The sequence below is a fragment of the Sinohyriopsis cumingii genome, chromosome 1, assembly GCF_028554795.1.
Source record: "Sinohyriopsis cumingii isolate HCF-2022 chromosome 1, ASM2855479v2, whole genome shotgun sequence".
Lineage (NCBI taxonomy): Eukaryota > Metazoa > Mollusca > Bivalvia > Unionida > Unionidae > Sinohyriopsis > Sinohyriopsis cumingii.
The window spans coordinates 35,174,095-35,197,719 of NC_142961.1; the positions used below are offsets into that span (position 1 = coordinate 35,174,095).

General features: G+C 35.0%; 1 protein-coding gene across 1 annotated transcript in view; it reads right to left on the minus strand.

The window, feature by feature from the left end:
* Positions 1–3,183: 3,183 nt before the first annotated feature.
* The window catches only part of LOC149806688 (uncharacterized), a 29,495-nt gene continuing 9,053 nt past the window's right edge, over positions 3,184–23,625 (minus strand). Inside the window, exons 4-6 of the mRNA XM_089956551.1 lie at positions 12,902–12,955; positions 5,712–5,861; positions 3,184–5,114 (exon numbers count right to left, since the gene is read on the minus strand). Of these exons, the coding sequence (XP_089812677.1) occupies positions 5,044–5,114; positions 5,712–5,861; positions 12,902–12,955 (275 nt within the window). The 3' untranslated portion in view covers positions 3,184–5,043. The remainder of the gene's footprint in view (positions 5,115–5,711; positions 5,862–12,901; positions 12,956–23,625) is intronic.

The window sequence follows — 23,625 nt, forward strand, 5'->3', positions numbered from 1 at the left end:
CAGGTCACATTTACTATTACTCTGAGAAAAAATGAAATGGCAGCAGAAGAAGACTGACGGGGCACTAGCTAACTTTCTAACATTTGCAGGAAACAACAATCTGTTTAATATATTTGTTATGGTTTAGTCAAATACTATCCAATTATACATGATCTAATTTTCGAAGAGCAGAGTTATATGAAAACATAGTCTAGATACATGTCTTAGTTAAATGAAAGCGAATAAGGTTTGGTGACTCCGTATTTAAGCAGCATCGATGATGCTTTCGAGCTATACGCTTCTATGCTTCTAGTCGCTATGTCGTATCTCATCAACAAAACATAATGTAAAGATTTAAAATAACGGGCTTCCAGTCCTGAACTTATTTAACCACTACCCCCAACAACTGAATGATGTATATCAACCCTCTGATGCACAAGAAAAATATGAATACATATTCATTGCACTTTGTTAGGAGTTTTTGTTTTTATAGCTAACAAGGTGAAATTTTAAAGTATTCAACATTTGTTTAGTTATTGTTTTTTGTTTTTCATAAGTTTTTATTCGATATTTACATATATCACAAATATATCACAAATATCACGTGTGCAGGCGTGCACTCGTTGCAGTACAAGTATACAAGAAATTGTCAAAATCATACGAAAAGATTGGTGAGCACAAAGTATTATAAATATAAAATGTACAAAGTCTGAGAGGATTACATGGCATGATAACATAAATATCGTCCAATAAGGTATTACAAAGCTGAAATTTTTATAGTTATAAAACGCATCTACGTGTGTACACTCATTACGTACAATGCAAAACATAATTTGGTTGTATATTTCCCAACACGCGGTTGAAACAAATAATGAGGTACGGTATGTACAGGTGAATTGTAAGGGGATAAGTATTTATTGAAGGCTGATATCTATTTGATGTTCGAAATTATTCAAAGAGTAGAAAAGTCCAACAAGACATCATTTATCATTGAAGTGAACGGGGTTGAGTCGGGAGAAGTCGGTCCTGATTCTACGTTTTAACGACATCAAGACATCGTCATACTGGTACCGCTTGATTGACTTTAGAGACTTTGTTTCACACCAAAAAATGTCTGACTATAAAAATTAATTGAACTTAAATGTTGGCAGAAAAGGCAGATATATCTCACCTCATACACAAATCTGTGGACGTTTTTTTAACAATATATTATTTTGGTTCTGAGACACATAAAACAGACTTTTGTTAAAGGTGCTTTATGGAAAAATCAAGATACGCAGAGACTGTAAGACAGAGAGGATACTAAGAAACGTATTTTATGTTGATTTTAAGGACCAGAATGATAATATTGGGTCTAATACTGGAATAGGCAAATCGCTATACATATTAGAACTTAAGTGTACAAAGTGTGTCTGATTTCACGAAGAGTAAACCACTGTTAAGTGTATAATGATGTCCAGACATATCGAAGCCACTGCCAGCAACAACTACAACTATCACTGCTTGTACAACATTTCCCAAATATCACTACCTCTAATGGTGTAGAACTTAGATGTTAGTACCGATTCGAGTGCACAATGTTTATTATTGGCGGTAAAGGGTAATACAGTTTAAATCTACCCTAACAGATATTAATCGTCTCAAATGTTATGAGATTATGCAAATTTGCAAAAGATAATACACTGTCAAGATTGGTAATATCAACGACGAGATATGCAGATATTCCATTCGGTATTGTTAATTAGCTGATATAAGTCAGTCATTGTTCTAATTACAGCATCTTTTGACACGTTCAGGACCGTCATAGGTATTTGTTGAATTACAGGAATTTACCAATTTGATGAATTATATGCCTTGAGCCTGTATTTAGCTACGACTCCTCGATGGAACAGAGATTAATTTTTCTGTTTAAGAATTGGTGTAGCCATACAAGTGTAGGACGTATTTAATTGGCAGTTAGTGTCGTACACTTGATAAGGACTATGGTGCATTTTCTAGCAACTACGTTCTTAATTCCTTGATTATGCCAGCAATTGGAGGCGTTCAAAATTCGATGGAGAGAAACATAGGTTTTACAATCTATCCTACAACTTCAATTCCGATTATATATATATATATATATATATATATATATATATATATATATATATATATATATATATATATATATATATATATATGATCAAATATTGTTAATTATATCATAAAAGTAGTCCATTAGTACACGTAAGATGTGGTCTTTTCAATATTAATTTTTATTATCTGTTAGTTATGAAAATTATTTGCTCTTGAAAACGGTCGTTATTTTACAATAGTAAAAGCAACACCTGACGATGAAATATAAGTACATAATTATCAAGAAACTGTTTTGAATTTATACTTGCAGTGATACATTATCTTTTGACATACGTGACTTATTAATGACATATATATATATATATATATATATATATATATATATATATATATATATATATATTCAACATTTTACAATATTCCCATTTGTATGAATTGACTGCGCTTTCTCCAATCTGATTGGATATAAACAGTCACGTGATATTTATCTGGACTTTTTTTTTTTACACATTGATAAATGCTGCGGACTACTTTTGGTTCCCTGTTTCTGTCATTTTATGTGAAGTTTTATCTATACCAACGCCTTACACCATAATAATAACAACAAGCTCCCCACCCCATCCCAGTGCAATCTTGTCATCTGATTAAACATAAAATTGGAAATCACTTTGTATACAAATATCAATAATGAAATTACTTGTTGAACAGAATAAGTGCTAAGTATCCGCTGAATTTTAAATTAGATGTTTTTACTGATTTCAAAATAGTTAAATATTCTAAAATCGAAAAAATAGATTATTTCAAAATGTCAACACTTTTTTAACATTCGAAAGTAATTATGTAACATGAATCGAAAGAATTATTTTGATTTTCAAATATCTAAATGTCACAATAAAATCATTATCATAATGAAAATTATTATTAAATAGTATGATTTACTTACACAATAGAGCAGCGTCGAACATTGTGGTCATGTAAACGAGAAACTTACGCACATCGACAGGAGATACATGGCATACAGTATTCTCATCTTATTTACCACGTGTTTATCGGTTTTGTTTTGAAATATGTTATAGAGATTATCTACCGAATTCAACAATAGTTAGTCAACAAAAAAGTAGAAATCAGTGAGCTTTATATTAGTTTATTTTCTAAATTTCAAACACAACTTGTTTTGTGAGAATTACCAGCGTGCCAGTTACATGCCAACTATTGCGCTTACTTTATTTAACTGTACAAAAATAACATGAATTGTAAATAGTGTACACTCTATGAAGAGACTACATGCATTGTTTGACGAATTGAAGGATGTCCGTCCACGACAAGTAAACCCTATATGCAACCCGCGTTTTAAAGAAGCGAGAGGAGAAGGGTATAGTAGTAGTAGTTTTAGTATTGCTAGTAGTCATAATAGTAACATCAATAACAACTGGAGCTATCAGTGATAGGTGCATCGTAAAGCCCCCCCCCCCCCCGGACAGTTAGCCAGCAGGGCCTAAAACAAAGCAGCATGTGTTTCGAAACTAATGGTAGGAAAATAGGCAATCTGGGGACAGCTCCTGTTAACGAGAGCATGGAGTACAGAAATCCAACTCTCAAAGACTCGTCAGTATTAAAGTGCATGATACATTTAGTTTAAATCTAATATTTCTTACTAATGTTATGCTGATGAAACAAAATAAGGATGGAAGCTTATGGGTCAGACTGTAGAACGATGAAAATGACACTCATGCAAGATCTCGTCTATATGAAGAGGGATGCCAACTTTGGTTGAAATCCGACAATACTTGGTAAAGTAATGCAGCAACAACCCAAATCAAGAAGATGAACAAGAAGTGGGGAATAACTCCACTAAACGATCTCGTGGAACGCTGGAGATTGAACTCGTTTAAGGTATTAACAGTTTACATCACTATACCGAACTGTTTGAAATTAAAATGGTCTGAGTAATATTATTCCGTGGAAACCAAAGTCAGATGAACAAGAAAACAGGGAGCATAATTTTCAGAAATGATTATGCCAAAAACTGGAAATGGAACACATTTCAAGGTCTCATCAATATAAAGCTGCATACCATATTTATTTGAAACCAAAAAACCTTGGTAAATTTAGGCTCGGAAGCCAAAGTAAGGAGCATATCTATTGTAAATAATGTTGCAAAATTCTGAAAATTGAAATATTTAAAAGTCTCGTCAGTATAAAGCGATATACTCTGGATGAAATCAAGGAGACCTTGATGAAGTTATGCTGGAAACAAACCAAGAAAACAAACCCCCCAAAAAAAACGATCCCCAAAAAATCAGAAGTCGGGCAATTAGGGGGCATAACTCCTCTAAATGTTATTACGCTGGCTCTCGTTCACGGCCTGATTAATACAGAGCTGCATACCAAATTTGGAACAAGTCCAACAATCCTCAAGAAAGTCAAGATGCGAAAACAAAACCCAGGAGGACAGGTAAACAAAGGCCATAACTCAGCTAAGCCTGAAATAAGCCATAACTCAGACTAGCCTGAAATAAAACTTTCAAATCCTCATAAAATTTTGGTTAATGTACAAAATGTACTCAGTAATGTTATCCTGCGGAACTTACAGAGAAACAGTCATCGTCAAGCGGGGCCCCAAGAACACATTGGCTTAGCTTTAGTATCAGAAGACGTCAAAGGACGTTTAAGGCACGGTGATTTGAATTTCCGAAACTGCATAAACTGGGTACAGTTGTTAATGTAACCAACTTTCTGAAATTGAAATCCTAAATCCATGACAAAAACGAATAAAAGAACACACAGAACACTCATATCCCTGTGTGACCAACACAATAAGTATATGGGGGATGGGGGGATGTGAGAGTGTTCATAGTACAATATTTAGTGCTGAATTCAAAATGACTAATTTAATTTCTTTTTCTGACCATTGTATCATCATATTTAAATTTACAAAACATAGCTAATACATATTTCTTCCATTAAAAAATACAAGCTAAAGTTTTTCTATATTATCGTGGCCATAGGAGGTTTAGACATAGGGATTTCTGACAGGTGGTCATCTTCCATAATTATGCCTGAAAAAAAAAGACAGTTAAAACATGCGTTACATTGACAATTGAAATCAATATTTTCACTTTTAAAAAAAAGAAACCTGAATTGCTCAGAACGACGCAGAACTATGTAAGCTATTGAGTATTCTGGATTCATTTTTATATCACTTCAGTGTCTAGCTGGAATCAAAGTCAAGGACAAATCAAAGCTCCTGCTTTAAAGGTTCGCCAGATTGTACAATTTAATATATACAAGGATCACAATTAAATTTAAAATGTTTATAATTTAAATGTTGTATTCTCTTTCGTTACCGATATCATTTGATATTATTCAGGTCTTCGATTTACGTTTGAGCAACCAGACTATATATATATATATATATATATATATATATATATATATATATATATATATATATATATATATATATATATATATCCTGTTTCATGCGTGGTAGGGATGTTATAACATGTGGTTTTATAGACGTCTAATTTGTAAGTAACTGCTAAAAACTACTAAAATCAAAACTATTAAATAATTAACCAGCCAATCAATAGTGCCAGACAAGAACAAAGTTTCGATCACAGTATATACTGGCGAGATAGTAGGTTTGATATTACCTTTCTGCGGTTCTGTGAAAGCTACTTTTTTGCTCTTCATGTTTTTTACATAGAAGTATATAGTCGCAGCTAGGCCACCGGCTGCTAGGGTACCCAACACCCCACCTAGGATTGGACCAACTTTATTATCCTTTGACTCCACTTTGTCATCTGGAACAGATGTACGTATCAAAAGAAGAATTAGGATATGCTGGTTGTTATATCTATCGCCTAAATGAAATATATCTACGTGGATAAGAGCTCGTACCATACCATGGCAAAAGTAGGCCCTATGTAGAGCCTTACAGAGGGGTCAGGGCGTAGACAAGAATTGTAAGGCTTTCTGGGTAAAATAATGTATAAAGCCTTGTGTGAAGCCTCAGTTCTGTTAGGTTTGCCTTGGGATGTTTCTCAGTGTTTATTACCATAAAACCCTGCATAAAGTCGGTTCTGTTAGGTTTGCTTTGGGATGTTTCTCAGTGTTTATTACAATAAAGCCCTGCATGAAGTCAGTTCTGTTAGGTTTGTTTAGGGATGTTTCTCAGTGTTTATTAGAATAAAGCCCTGCATAAATTAAGTTTTGCATGGATATGATGGGATATTGCCATCGTATATTACACAGGCACAGTGCTTTAAATGGAAACACACATTAAACAAGAATGTTGGTATCACGACTTAAAGTAAGTTGATTAATAGAACATCATATGATGGGTGTGTTTGTAGTGTCTTTTTAATGTTCTCTGGCATTCGTATAGGTCTATTTCTAGTTGTAAGGGCCTTCGATCCAAAACAATGTATGCATATCTGAGACAATTCGACCTCACCGTGGAACAATAGCAAGATCCATCCTCCCAAGAAAAAGAAGTATTTAAGAACATTACAACTTTTTGGCTGGAATTTAATTTAAGAGAATTTCGTTGTATGAACACTATTGGAACATATGCCGTGAATCTGTGCATGAGAATATTTTTATTATTTGAGTTCAGGACCGACTTAGGGGACCCCGAGTGGCCGAGTGGTCTAAAGCGCTCTGCGTTACGGATCACTGCCATCTCACCTCTGTCTGCGTGGGTTCGAGTCAAGGATTCAGCCAATGTGGGCATGTGAGAAAGCTTGCCAGTAGCTTCTCGTGGGTCGATGGTTCTTCCCGGGGTTTTCCCGGGTTCTTCCTCCACCATTAATACTGGCCGCCATGCATAGCCTATCGTGTGCTGAAATATGGCGTTAAACCCAACAACAACAACAACAACAATATCAGGACCGACTTAATCCCTTAACCCCTTGGCCAATAAGGCTACAGCCTTAGGCCCTCGTGTTTTGCAAACCTATCATTCCATGTTAACGTAACAACGAAGCAACTCTCCGTATTATTAGCCTCAGGCCACTAAAAACCTTAATCTGGCCCTTTTTCAGTAATTTGTGTACGACTTATTGTCGTTATTTTCAATCGCAGAGAGTTTTATATTATAATGATTTTCTTGAAATCGGTTAAACCGATTTTTGTCGTGTGCAACTGACAACTCTTCGAACACTTTTTTTTCCCGCGGTTCAGGTAAATTACGGCCAGGATTAGTTCAACCGTTTTACATGGAAATAACACTTTTGCCTTCCTTCGGAAAACTGAATGTAAGATTGTACACGACATAGGTTTTGATTTAATTCTTTACAGTGTGTTCAAGGAGTTTTTTTTTTTTAATCATGAAAGATCTGACAATTAGTAAAACGTGTACTAGAAGTCGATACAAGGTCGTCTCCCTTAGATAGACTGCAATATGGCCAACATATATTGTAGGACAGATGTTTATTGTTCATATTACCGGTACCGGTCTTACGTGCTCTGCAATTTAATTACATCTCACAATAATTCTGCAAATTAGAAATATAATAAGAAATATAATCCGTAAATTTACCAGTGTATGTATCTATTTTTAAAATAACCTTTTTTAATATTTGTGTTAGACTAACACTAACATTTGAACATAAGTACAAAATATGCAAATGAAGAGCATGTTCTCAGATAAAGAACAGAGGTTAGAACGTCCGCCTTGGATGCGGGAGGTCGCGGGTTCGAACCCCGGCCGAGTCGTACCAAAGACTTCTAAAAATGATACTAACAGGTGCCTCGCTAGGCGCTCAGTATTAAGAGGTTAGTGTTAGGACAGGTCGGCCTGGTGTCAGAATAATGTGACAGGGTGGGACATCATGCTATATGTCTGCGGCATGATGCCCCATTGCTAGACATCACTATAAACTGCCACACTGCAGACATCGTAGCGATATGACTGAAAAATTGTTAAGGCTACCTGAAAAATCTAAATTTCATACACACATACGCACACTGTAACTAAGTTATTTTCAAGGGGGAGTAACATTTTTTTATTATGTACAAGAGATCAACAGGAAAAATGCATCATTATTTATAGGTGAGAAAACCACATTTTTCTTTTCATTTACAATGCATTAACTCTAAATAAATAGTATTATTCTGATGAACAAAATTTTATATAACAAGATATAAAACTGGCTGATGTCAATAAATAACCACTAGGAATTTAGTTTAACATAAAAATAATTGTTTCTAAGAGAAATGGACGAATTCATTTTCCTATTTTTAGTATGTATATCGTAAGCATGACATTTGAGAACTATTTCGTGAAGAACTACTTGTCAAACATAAAAGCGATATTTTAAGAAATTTAAAATTTGATACCGAAATTTTACAGTTTAATAGATTAATGCGCTGAATCATCCAGATAATGATGCAAAGGCGTATTTCTTTGTCTACAATGTTTTTACTTTAGTAAAAACTTTCGTCATGCATAAAGCACTTTGTTTAAAGTCTCCACCACCTTCTGGTTCTCGAGGAAACTAAAACCAGTTTCCTAAATTGAAGAACGGCTAACGACAAAGTATTGTATTCTGCGATGTGTCCACGTGCTCCACGTCATATGTCACCTCTGTTCCTGTGCTTGATGGTCATCATTAACAATGGTGTCATTGAATTCTTGACAATTTGTGGGATATCTATTTCGACAACTTTGCATTTAAAGGAGCAATATATGCTTATTCAAGTAGGCCTAATTTAACTGAAGATGCACGCAAGTAATCAATCTCTAACCGCAACTCTAGCATCAAGGAGTGTAGGAAATTTAGGCAAAATAATAAAATAGACTTTTGTGTAAGCCTTAACGCAACTTGTGTATGACCGCGACCTAAGACATATGTTAAAAGGGAAATGCGTGCTTGTCACAGATCGAATTTATTCATCTCAAGAATGGCGAAAATTCTTTAACTAGTTTATGATATACAAGCAAATGTGATCGTTTAATCAAAATCGTGTCCTTATTATCACTTTAACTCCAATGCTACCGGGTCGAGCGGCCTTTTCGAAAAATTAATGAACATAATGATTAATTCCAAGTACAATGATAATCTAAAATGGAGTTTGGTAAATGTTAGCTTTTTTTCACTAAAACCATAACGCATATTTTCTATTATCCGAAGATGAAAGGGGCGAGTGAACACGTCGTAGCTTCATACTGATTCAGTAGGATAAGAATCATTGAAGTAATTTAAGAAAAAATATGTAATTGACATACTTTAACCATCACCTTAATAAATTGTTACCGCTGCTGCCTCAGGAAGAATAAGTAATCAGTTTCATTTCCAAATAGCGTGGCCCCACAATAACAAGATACTGAATTGAGATTCGTTTCATGGTATGGCTGTGTGCAATATACATACGAAAAAAGAACCATCCTAGGTTATGTTAGAGATGTATCGCAGGGTTGAATTAAGAATAATAATGTAAACACAACATATTCTATTTTAAATACATACTAACAAGATGCTATATAAAATTCTAAATTGTACCGAGGATTGAAGAAACTGATTAACAGAGTAACATACACATGCACCTGACAAATTAAATTTGGATCATAAAGAAAAAGAGAAAAAAAAAATAGAAGAAATTCACATTAACTAGAGTTTTATACGACGAGTGGATAGCAAAAGGCCCGCCTGCTTCTTTTAGCTCAACTCGGCCTTAATGAGAGGAACTTGTGTTCGGAAGACAAAGTTAGGAACCGATGGATACGAAGGGGACATAAGTTCTTTAATTTGTTTCAAGGAATTGCGGAAATTAAACTCATTTAATGTTCTGTCAAAATAAAGCTGCATGCTAAATTTTGCTTGAAATACAACCGTTCTTACTAAATTAATCCTGCAGAAACCGAAGTCTACAAGTAGAACTATCAGGGCTGATCAATCTTCTAAATGATACTGTGTAACGCTAAAAAGGAAATCGTTCAATGTGCTGTCAGTATAAATGTTCATGTGAAGTTCAGTTGAAATCAAATAATCCTTGGTAAAGACACGCAGAGAATGCCATACTCAGGGGGCATAACTCAGATAAATGAAGTTGTAGAATGCGGAAAATCGAACACATTCGAATATTATCAATTCAAAGCAGTATATTCTCAAATTTTGGGTGAAATCCAGGAAACTTGGTAAGGTTATGCTGAGGAACAACGTGTCAGGAGGTCGGGCTATTACGGCCTTACTACACGTGACCTCGTCAAAGGGCCAGTGATTATGAAGCTGCAAGCCACAGTTATTTGAAATCCCATAAACCTTGGTTAAGTTATGGCAGTACGAAACAGTTATCGGCCCTGGTTACGAATACGAATACGGTTAAGGATCCCCTTTTGAAACCATCCGCTATCAAAAATAAAGTACCAACCTTCAGCAAAACAGGACCGACACTGATAAAAAAATTAGGACCTAATTCATATATGATGAGGTGACATTAACGTCCCAGCAATAACTTTACAGAAGAGAAAGTCTGACCATGAACACCAATTCCCACAAAATCACTTACTGTGAAAATTCGGTGAATGCTCTGAAAATTATTACAAAACAAGGAGCTAAGAGAAAATGGATAGCCGTTCATGTATGTTGTATGTCAGAATAAAATATAGAACCCGTCTGGCACAAATGTGTTTCTATGCTAGAATCGTCCCTTGTGCATGCAACATGAAATTGTGCATCCTTGACACTAATATAAATAACTATGTAGAAAAATGAAGATAAAATATAGATGTCTCATTAACAAACTTAAAATTACCCCATGGATTATTGTGCGAAACTATTCTGTTGTGTTTTAAGGAAATTTCAAAAGTTTGTCAAACACTCCCTCTTTCCACTACATGATACTATATTTGACTATGCATACTATTGAACATATTATTCATTCTTGAACGCAAACATATATGTACGCAGCTAAATTCCCGGGGTTCACTTCCTTACACTTGTGTTACCCAGATATGGAATAACTCAGATGCATATCAAAACGAAAATATGTGACACAAAATGCAGACCATCAATATAGACTACTGGATACAAAGTTTCTTACTCCAATTTTTAAAAACAACAGATAAATATTTCATAATGTCAACTTGAATAACGACTTTCTGAAACGGTATACCTAATTTTGGACTCCAAACAGTGAAATATTAGATTTTTTGCACTTTACGGCTTTTGACCCTGATGACCTTGAAATTAGTTTTCAATGGTAACACTTTAATTTGAATCTTAGATACCCGAGGAATATAAGTTTATGTCTATTACCAATAATCACGTTGCTATGGTGAAAAAAATATGTGCGCATACGGAAAATTGTAATTTATACATCTACATAAAGGAGGAGGGTCATGTTTCATGAAGTTAAAGTTTTTTAATCATACTTTTCACCAAGAAAACTTTGAAATACGGGATAGGAGTAATATCAATAAAGTTTAGTTAAAATCCGAAGAAGCAAGTCTGATCTATATGCAAGTGCTTATTGAGGTATCACGTAACGGTTTTCGGCTATTGCCACGGTCAATGATGTATCCTCTCACATTTTAAGTCTCCTGCTTTCATAACGTAACTCACTGAACATCAACATGTATACATTTTCAAACTCTTCAGTGAATGGAGAAACATAATCCGTAAAATTCTGGTAGGACAACGCTGATGGTTCTATGATTACACCTTTATGACGGGCCCCGAGTAGCCGAGTAGTCTAAAGCGCTCACTGTGCCAGATCACTGCCATCTCACCTCTGTCTGCGTGGGTTCTAGTCTCATGCTCAGCTAACGTGGGTACGTGAGAAAGTTTGCCAGTAGCTTCTCGTGGGTCGGTGGTTCTTCCCGGGATTTTCCAGGGTTCTTCCTCCACCACTTATACTGGCCGCCATGTATCTCCTATCTTGTGCTGATAAATGGCGTTAAACCCTACAACAACAACAACAACAACATCTTTATGATTCAAACCAAATCCCTTCCTGCCGCAAACGATTTTCTACCCTTCAGGAAAATATACAGAATAAAATCGGATATATTTTTTAATGTAAAGTTAATGAATCTAAAGTTCAGAAGTGGGACAAACGGGGAATAAAATTTCTTTAACAAATTACACAGGAGATGGAAATTTTTACTTTTTCGAGGTATCATTCATCAGTATAAGCCGTATATCAAAACTGGTCAAAATCGAACAATTCCCAGTAGAATCAATGTACGGAAACCAAATTGTGTACGGACGGACGGACAGACTTACTGACGGACAATTTGATTAATATAGGACTCCGCCAAATTTTTCGAGGGGATCCTCATAATCAGATCTTATGAATTTTATTAAAGGTCTGTAATAGTCAATATACAATTAATTATTAAACATTATTAAGGGTCTATAATAGTCAATATACAATTATTAAACATTAGTAAGGGTCTATAATAGTCAATATACAATTATTAAACATTATTAAGGGTCTGTAATAGTCAATATACAATTATTAAACATTATTAAGGGTCTATAATAGTCAATATACAATTATTAAACATTAGTAAGGGTCTATAATAGTCAATATACAATTATTAAACATTATTAAGGGTCTATAATAGTCAATATAAATTATTAAACATTATTAAGGGTCTGTAATAGTCAATATAAATTATAAAACCTTATTAAGGGTCTGTAATAGTCAATATAAAACTCTTAAACTATCAGGCCCATTCTGCAAGTTAAACACCTTTGTGTCATAGAGAATAACTATTGTAGAGTGCTTGTTATACGTTCTAACGCTTGAACTTATTAAAATGTCTATGCTCCTCGTCATGTTTAATCCCTTGAAGCATATTCCCGTTTATGTCACAAGAAATTTACTGATTTACCTTTGTTTCCGGATGCTGAAGAGCTTGTCAGTTGAACCCCTGTTGCAGTTGTACCTGTGAGTAAAGTACTGTATAACTTAAAATGATGAATATGATTATGATTATGATTATTATTATTATTAATTATTATTATTATTATTACCCGTTAAAAAACGAGCACTTTAAAAGATTATTCTCTATTCCTCAAATATTATATAAATTGCACTTTATTAAGAAGTCCGTTATTCGATTTTCTTAATTTTCCGAAAGTGGCCTAAACAAGATCATCAAATTCTGCACATTTCAGCCAAATAAAACAGCGGATCTACGTTTTTAAATGTCTTTGTGACAAAATATAAATAAATAAATAAATAAATAAATAAATAAAAATAGATAAATGTTCCTGATAGCGTAAATAAAGAGAGAGACACACACGCATATAATGGATGGGCAAGGGGAATCCCACATACCGCCAGATTATTGACATGAAAGTGTAAAAATCAATATTTTGAACAGGTCGCAATGCTTGACTACTTTTCAAGAAAGGCAGTGAATTTTATTGTGGTTAATAAAACTAACTAATCATAGTTCGCTTACATTAAAATGAAAGTATAAGTTAAAGACAATAATTGGAGTTTGACGTTGAACTAAGTTCACTGATTTTGTCCTTGTTGCATTTTAACTCTGGGACTGCCCATTTAATTTTTGGAAGACGGGTGGGGTTGGGATATTTGACCTCCAAAATCACGAATTTCCAACCCTCGAAATTCTCACTGCGACTTGCTGACAAAATAATTGTTATACTGATTATATTATTTGAAAAAGCTGACTTATCTTTATGTAATAGAAACTAAAAATGGTTTGAAGGAAAACAAAAGTACTATCTTCCCCTTTGCCAAGATAAATGGTTGGTCCCTTAGCAGACAGTTTGTAGTTCTCCATAGATAAGCTATTGCAGAAAATGTAAAACTTTTGTAAGGCTTATATGGCATCATAAGTTCGTGCAGGACAGATGATACATTAATAATATATGATAGTGTATCTACAATGTCTCACTTTCTGTGAAGCTCCTAACAGTCGGAACAGTCATCATATTCTTAGCTTATTTCACAAATATGTTCAAATGAAGAGTTCTTTGGAACCCAAATCTATGTCATATTGAATTTTTGGATACTTATTTGTTTTAAATCTTCAGAAAAGCAGCATGTCAGCATACTCTTCCGTGTTAAGCATTATTAATCCAATGGTGGCTAACATCCACATACTTAAAGCACCCAAAATTTCACAATCACTGTCACGTGGTCAATCTCCAGGCTTTAAGGAACAACACATTACCTGCTCATCTCATGCCATTTTCCCTACCACCTACTTCACTTTAGAGCTACAGATCTGCCAGTACGATGAGAAAGTATGGAGCTAGATAACAATTTCACCAAAATATATTAAGTACTTTAAAAGTTATTCAAGTTTCATTAAAATATCTTCAGTAGTTTAAACGCTATTCTCCAGAAAATGTACATGGGCAGAATTTCACGAAATCCCTCCAACTGTCACAGTCATTGGCTGGCCAAGCAAATGTTAACGGAAGATGGACATATATAGTGTTAACCTAATTTGTACTAGTTTAAGACCAGAGTAAAGATGCATCAATTACCATATAATATTTTAACATGCATCACTAGTCACGTCATGATTTAATAAGATAATAGAAGTGTTTTTGCCCTGACCTTGACCTTGGGAAATGATATAAAACACGGTATTTCAACTCTTTGTCATCATCACATCTACATACATCATATTCTAATATTTGGTGTAGCTTCAGATACCCTGGATACAAAAATGTAATACCATAATATTTAAATAAACGGTGAAAATGGTAAATGAAACATTATCAGATTATACTGGATAGGAGATATTCAGTTTTCTCTCGAAATATGTGTTTCTAGTTGAAGACTTGACAAGAAATGTATGCATATGAGCACTTTGTGGTTAAGACTAAGAAAGTCTTAATATATCAAGATGCCAAACTCTACTACATTTAATGGCTGAAAGTAACAACAGCATGTAGCCTTGACCTGACCGTGTAGTTAACTTTGCAGATATGATCTTGTACTGGTACAAGACACACATCCAAAATATATATATATATTTTACTTAATCAGCTTTGAACTACAGCCCAATCTTGAAAAATGACACTGATCTTTAACACTGGATCATAAATATGCAATAGGAGACATGTCCTTAGGTCATTATGCATGAATAAACAGTTTCATCTCACTGTCTCTGAGAATTTGAGAGGAAAGGCCTTGACAAAAAAGGTAAAGAATGTTGATCTATGGTAAGAACATTGATGAAATTGTTATCAAAACTAATGACACATTCAGAAGTTAGGAGTTAAACATAAGTTTAATTAAACTGCCTTCAATGACTTTTAAGTTACAGTCCTAAATTAAAAAAAAAAATGAATAATCTTCACATGTGAGTTTGATCTTACTGATGCGACATGCTATTAATGTACAGATAAGTACAAATGATACACACTCAATCTATAATTTTATAGAGGAAACAATTCCTCCTATGATCGTTAATGACAGCTTCTGCGTGACAGTTTGAACACACAAAACACTATATTGACCTGAGACATGTCCTTACAGATAGGCGCATGAAAATGTCAAATGACAACATGATACTAAACTGTATGTCTATTACGGCATTCAAAAGTTTGCAAGTTGCAACTCCAAACAAATAATATAATTCCCATCTCTGACATCCAAATCAGAACCGTCAAAGTAACAAATCTGACACCTTTGGCTTACATCGATGAAAAGTTTACCATTGCTCATACCACTACTACTGTCTGATTCAGATTTACAAACACCAGATTTAAAGTAACTGTAACCTTATTTTGTGACATTGACCTTGAAGAAAGAACAAGAACACGCTAATAAATACACACACTTACTGGCAAGACTTTTTTTTAAATTTTCATTACCAGTTATACTTTCATTACAACTATAAACAGCATAAACTCTAGCTAAAACATTATTTTCCATCTTTATGATATTCCAGTTGTCTTCCAATTTTTCTTAAAATATAAATTTACCATTCATTTGTCTTGACTGCATAAGAAATGTATGTGAGGTCGATACAAATAGTAAACGAGAAAAAGAAAACTGTAATAGCAACCTATGCACATGGCACTTCATTATTATTGTTATTATTATTATTACTATTTACGTATATTTAATTTGCTTTGTCTGTTGTTATTTTTTTTTTCGTTTTTTTTTATTTCATTATATGCATTGAATAATTGTATTTTGGACTTGACCATGTCCAAAATCAAGTTCAGTCTCTGTATGACCTGAATCATTGATATTTGTTTAATTCTGTAAACAACTAATACATAACTAATCTTTTCTCTTTGAGTATGGATTTAATATTATGATCATTATTAACAGAAGTAAACGTATTTATCTTGGTCAGAGTTCATGTTCTTTAATATTATTTCAGTAACAGATCTTCTAATTATAACCAAGATTTATCTTGTAAACATTTGGAACCTTCCAAAATTACATTTTCCATTAGGAAGTATTTTTTTTAGAAAATATTAATTGTAACCTGTGGTCAGGTAGAGGACTATATCTTCTTGTTACTGAAAAATTATTTATTCGTACTTTAAGATCTGAGCAGAAGCAGTTGTGTTATTGTTGTGTCCAGTATTTCGTTGGGCTGGGATTTATTTATTCAAATTATTTTTATCTCGAAATACAAAGTACTCAAAAAAACATTCTTGGAAATAGAGACTTGGATTTATAGTGAAACTTCAAATAAGGATATATTCTTGGATTGTATTATTGTGATTCAACAAATGCACATGCACATCAACAATTCCACAATTTTATTTATTTTGGATATCAATAAAATTTATTAAGAACTATAAGTATTAAGACTTGTGTTAGACATTTTAGGGATTATTTTGGATTTAATTCACAATACCGAAAGTTTTACATTTTTTTCACTTTGTATTATTGAGAAATAAATTATTTGTTGAATTTTGCAAAACTTCTTGGTTCTCGCTCTTTTCTAATACTTGTTTTAAGACCACGGAGTCGTTATTATTATTATTATTATTATTATAAAAAGCTTTTACAGTTTGTGGATTCTGTGAGAATATTAAGTTGGAATGCGACTTAAAATGTACTCGATAGTGGTCGAAATACACGCCTCGAAAAATAAAAAAAAGAGGAAAAGAAGTTGCATGGGTAAGTGGGCTTCACACAGCAGTTGTTGTTTTTAAATTGAGGATTCTGACCTGATGTAATTGTCAAGATCATAACATGGTCAGATAGAAATGGAGTCAGCAATGTTTTGATAGAGCTTTGGGCTACATACAGCGAATTTTATTTTTAAATTGATGATTACAACCGACATAATAGTCAAAAACATAACATGGTCAGATAGGCTAAAAATAGATTCTGCGGATTAACACATACACACAGAAACGATCAACTTTGGGGGTAAAAACGGTACCAGACAAAGACCGAATAATCATGCAACAGTACATGTATCCCTTCCTTTATAACAAGGTTTCTGGTTTACAAAAGTTTCATCTGCAAAATTAAATTGCTGTACTGTACAATTAGCAACATATTAATAAATCATATCAAAACTTAAACAAGTCATCACGTAAATGAAGAAAATGTAATTTAGAAGAAAACGTAAAAGTTATTCTACTTTACGACAATGAGGAGATTTCACTTGCAGAAAGATTTTATGTTGGGAAGACTCAAATAAACAAGATCGTAAAAGATAAGGAGAATATTCTCTTGCAGTCGGAAAAATGGAGTAAATGGAAAGAGAATAATTTTAAACACGCAACAACGTGTGTAACAAGATTTAAATAACGTTTTTCAATGGTTTTGTAATGCGCATGCCAACAATATCCCACTTCCAGTTCACGCCTAAGAATAAGAACTATTAATTTATGTTATTTGAAATGTGTGTGTGTGTGTGTGTGTGTGTGCGATTTTTGATTTTTAACGTAGCTTTAATAATTTTTCAGTCATACCACTACGATGTCTGCAGTGTGTCAGCTAATAGTGATGTCTAGCACTAGGGCATCATGCCGCAGACATGTAGCATGATGTCCCACCCAGTCACATTATCCTGACACCAGGCCAACCAGTCCTAACACTAACCTCTTAATGTTGAGCGCCAAACGAGGCAGCTTTTAGTACTATTTTTGTAAGTCTTTGGTATGACCTCCCGCACCCGAGGCGGACGCTCTAACCACTAGGCCACCGGAGCTGTTGTTATTTGAAATAACTCTGTTTTTAAGGCATAAAGAACATTTTAATAATTAATGATAATTTTAAATAAAGATATTAACTGCTTTTAAGTTACATGTAGCTTTCCTACTATATACACATATACATACACTTCTCGCAAATATAGTCCCCATCTGGAAAGTCCACCCGTCTTATAAGGCCACTTTCCCGGTGCAGAAGGGGTGGTCGTGTAAGAGGGAGACCACTGTGATCCCAGAGATTTGGTTCAGAACTAATTATATATTTAAACTGTACACTGCTTTCAATGTATTGATCTTTCTGATGGCATTAGGATGCCTTGTCCACTTTAATTCTCATAACTTTTGTGTGTTACCCATAGAGTTTTTAACCACATTCCGTGTACTAAATGTTTTCTATGGACATAATTTCGTTCTGGTTATTTTCTGAATTGTAAACATATATATATATATATATATATATATATATATATATATATATATATATATATATATATCCCAGTATTTGGCAGTATTGTGCTTCCCACTTGCAATATACACGATGAACTGTTTCACAAAAATAACAAATGTAAATATTGCACTGTTGTATATTGTATTGGCATTACTTTTTGCTTCCTGACGTTATGCGTCATTGTCAAGATAGACATTTTCCTTGATAACCTGAAAAACTTGTTCTTATATTTCAAAAGTAGCTACAGTTTATTTTCTAATCTTAATCACGACATCTACGTAGAATGTCTTCAAGACTGACGTGAATTCACACACATGGCAAATAATGCGATGCCAAAAATAGTACATAAGTGTTTACTGATGTGTGTGTGTGTGTGTGTGTGTGTGTGTGTGAGAGAGAGAGAGAGAGAGAGAGAGAGAGAGATTTAACGTGGCTATCATGCCGCAGACATGTAGCATCATGCCCCACCCAGTCATATTATCCTGACACCAGGCCGACCAGTCCTAAAGACTAACCTCTTAATGCTGAGCGCCAAGCGAGGCAGCTGTTAGTACCATTTTTGTAAGTCTTTGGTGTGACTAGGTCAGGGATTGAACCCACGACTTCCCGCATCCGAGGCAGACGCTCTAACCATTCGGCCAACGGAGTGGTCTAGACGTTTACTGATGCATTACAGTGAGTTTGTCCTCGCTTAATAACAAGCAATAGGTACTCACCGATGGAATCACCTATGCGTTCGGCCATCGTGCTATTGTGAATGACACGTGTACTAGTGCACTAGCGTGTAAAACAAATGTTGGTGGCAGTTCCCTATTTGCTGAAACAACTTGAAATCACTCTCGCAAAAATGTTCGGCTGGGAGGCTTTGGTCCACCCGGTGATGGTCCCAAACATTAATGTGCTGGTTGTCTTGGGATATCAATCCTTTCTGAGATAGTAAATACATCAACGGACCATACTGGGTTGTCCACTGCTAACAAATTTGTCTCCGAGTGGTTGTAGTGTTGTCAGCTGTGAACTATTTTCTGAGTAAACATTACACTTTTTGTCCAATCGCATTCGCTCGTTTTCATCCGATTGTGCGTGTGACTTTTTTGTTTAGAGCTGTTATGACTAATGAAACTTGTACTACTCAGTCGTGCAATCAGGCAACTCGAGATGTTAGCTACGTGCATCGGAGATCTCATTAATGATTCTTGTGCGTACTGATTTTCGAATAACCGTTCTGAGAGTGTACGATTAAATCGTTCCACAATAGCCTGGTCACGACGAATGTTGACATTTCCAACATGAACCCGCACGCGGTGTTTGGTCAACAGCGCAGCAACAGATCCAATAAATTCTTTTTGGTTCTGATAGGTCACTTTGCCACAACGTTTGTTTGGACAACCACGTTCGAGCAACCCCGTGAATGACCTTTGCGGCACCTTCGATCTTTTCCACGGCGCCTTTACCTCTCCGATATTTACTCTGACTGTAAAATAGTTCTGATAAAGTCCTGCTGTTAGCGTCCATTGTTTGTTTGTATTGATATTATTTACATTTAATGAGAGTCACAGGAGAAAGAGACGAGTGGACTTTGTCCATCGAGTTCAATCTTGGCTTTTATACTTCCTTTGACGACCCATCTCGTTCTGCAGCATCTGGTCCCACAATCGCATTCATGTAATGAATAAAATTCACGTCACACTTGAAAATGGAACACCGCAAGGCAGTGTAATAAGTCCGTTACTATTTAATCTAATGGTAAACGACCTTGACCTCAATGTAGCCTCCACAAAAATAAATTTGTCACAATTTGCAGATGATAGTGGCATATGGAGGAATGGAAATCCTGCCAATAACACAGTAGTTAAAGAAATCCAGCAGAGCCTAGACAACATAGGGAGATGGGCGGACAAATGGGGTTTCAAAATATCTCATGAAAAAACTGTGGCAATCATATTCACCCCCAAACGAAATAGCAACCTAGTCTATCCAAACTTCTATATACAAAATCAACTAATCAAATACGTAACAGTAGTAAAATTCCTTGGAATGTTCTTTGACAACCACCTCAAATGGAAACAGCACATTGAACAACTCACCCAGAATTGTAACAAAGATCTCAATTTACTCAAGAACATCACAGGGACTGACTGGGGATCCAACCAGGAAATCCTGCTCACGATATATAAAAGCCTAATTAGATCAAAACTGGATTACGGTTGCCAAGCATATAACTCGGCTAAGCAGCCTGTACTACAAAAACTTGACACTATCCAGAGAAAAGCCTTGCTATTATGCACAGGAACACTCCCCTCAACATCATTAGAAGAACTACAAACACTAACAGGAGAACTACCCTTAAAATTACGTAGGCAAGAACTGCTCCTCCGATACTCCATTCGATTAGATACCCACCCAGACAACCATCCCACCAAAATAGCTATAAATAAGTGTAAAGTTGCCTTCAAACCCAAAATCATACCTATCACATCAAGTGGCAAAGTAATCCTTGAACTAAGAGAAAAGATACCTCTACTAAAAAAACAGGTAACAAACAATACAGACCAGAACAAATCACCATGGTTACAAAAACCACCAAGCATTAACATTGAAGCTACCAAATTAGGCAATAAAGAAAGACAAGAAAACTTACTAAAACCTGTACTGGTAAACGAAATCAACCAAAAATACCCGGACTATGTTAAAATATATACCGATGGATCAAAAACAAACAACCCACCAAGAACAGCAGCAGCAATAGTCATCCCTGAATTCAATATACAAACGGGATCCAGATTACCTGACTATTGCTCCATTTACACCACTGAATTCTGGGCTATACTTGAATCACTACAATGGATCAAAGACAACCAAATACCTAAAGCAGTCATTATAAGCGATTCCCTAAGCGTTATCAAATCTATCCAAAATCGCAATACACACTCTAGGGAACAATTCCTCGACAGAGCATGCCAATTAATCGACGATATCACCACAGCACATCAATTAGTCGAGCTCATGTGGATACCGTCGCACATTGGAATCTCTGGCAACGAAACAGCAGACAAAGTTGCAAAAACCAAACTAGGAGATCAAAACTCTATCAAGCTTAACTATAGCTCTACAGAAGCAATAAGCTTCGCACAAACATATATAGACCAAACATGGCAAGATTTTTAGAACTCCTCCACAAAAGGTAAAAAGCACCATGAAACCAAAAAAAAAAAAAACGTAGATAGGAACATACAACTACCTAAGGGTACCTATTTAGAACAGAAAACCATAAACAGGATAATAACTGGAAAAACTACACTAGCAAGCAGTTTTGGAAGGTTTATAGGACCCAAACCAGCAACCATTAACTGCTTTAACTGCCACACCACCGAAGATCTACACCACGTATTCAATATATGCCCAAAATATCAACCCGCTCGGAAAATATTTATCAAAAACCAAAAAGAGATTGGATCACCACACACATATCCAGAGTTACTTATGGACTCTAATAAAAATAAACAATCAGCATATAAAAATATAAATCAATTCATAGACTCAGCAGGACTTAGGAACAAAATATAATTACTATCCCCACAAAACCAAAAGACCCAGTAACTAGCTAAATAAATTTAGAAGCCACCACATAAAAAACCATAACATATCATTCAATTTTATAAAAGTATTAATAAATAATTCACTTACGAAGCACCTATAAAAAACTAAGGAAACCGCAAAAAAGGATTTCCTAGATGTCCTTAACGAACCGAGTAATCAGCTAGGATTCCTCTCCTAGATGTCGTTAACGAACCGTGTAATCGGCTAGGACTCCGGTCTCTTGCTAAATAAAGTATAAATAACATTCAATCTCTAAAAACATCAATTAATAAATAACTTAAAGAGGTAATATCTAAAAACTTATAAATAACATAACGTAGGAAACACACCCTAAACACCTCGACTAGTAATCCCATAATAACCTTGAAAATCTCTCTTCGTACATGATATCTACTAAGAACCTCTATAAACAGCATAGAACATCCCCCCTCCTTTTAGAACAATTTGAAAAAAAGAAAAAAGGCAAATGCGAGAAGAAACCAGCGATGTAAAGCAAGCAGGACTGTTCCCGAGCTCTCCTTCCCACTAATGACAGCCAACCATTCAACTGTAGGGACCTTTATGGACCCACAGGTTGAGGCCAAACTATCAGGGTTCCTTGAATCCATAAAAGCCAGGGGGAGGTGGCACCATCCCCTTCCCCAGGAACAACTAGCAGGCTGCGGTGCAGTCAGAAAAAAGTGGCACATGCACAATTGTGCGAACGCTACTATAATTAAACTCAACAACAACGTCACATGTTGACGGATGTTTTATACACAAGGTCACGTCGGTAACATGCAGCAAGAACACGATTCACCGGTTCGTCGCCGGGCTTTTGGTTGGTTGTTAGAATCAAGTCGTATATCCAGCCGTGTACCGGGTCCACAGTAATTGTATCCAGAAATGTACTTTTCACCGGCATATATACTCCATGGTGCTCGTGGTAGTTTTGAATAAGAGGCAGCGATATCATGGACAACTTTTTTGTTTAAACCAGAAACTTTGGAACCAGAGGATCTCACAAAAATAAACTTCTTTGCTCCAAATCGAGCACAAGTTCCAGTAATCGCTGCTCATCCATCACGTATTTGAACTCGAGCTTGATTTGCAGTACGAGTTTTTATGCGGTATCGTACACAATATGAAGACATGATTGTATTGCATACTGCATTATTCAATGGCTTCATGCGAAAGAAAATTTGCAGAAGCTTTAATCAAAGATTTCCTGACTATAACAACGACGATCTACCGCCAATATTTACCACCATAAAAGTAATTTTATAAGCGCCATGAATACTTATGATGTTTAATGCGGTAGCTTAAATTAGTGTTACATTCATATTTCTACACCTTTAAAATAACATATAATAAATGAGAAATCAGCGTCTGTTTCCTGCATTGTAAATT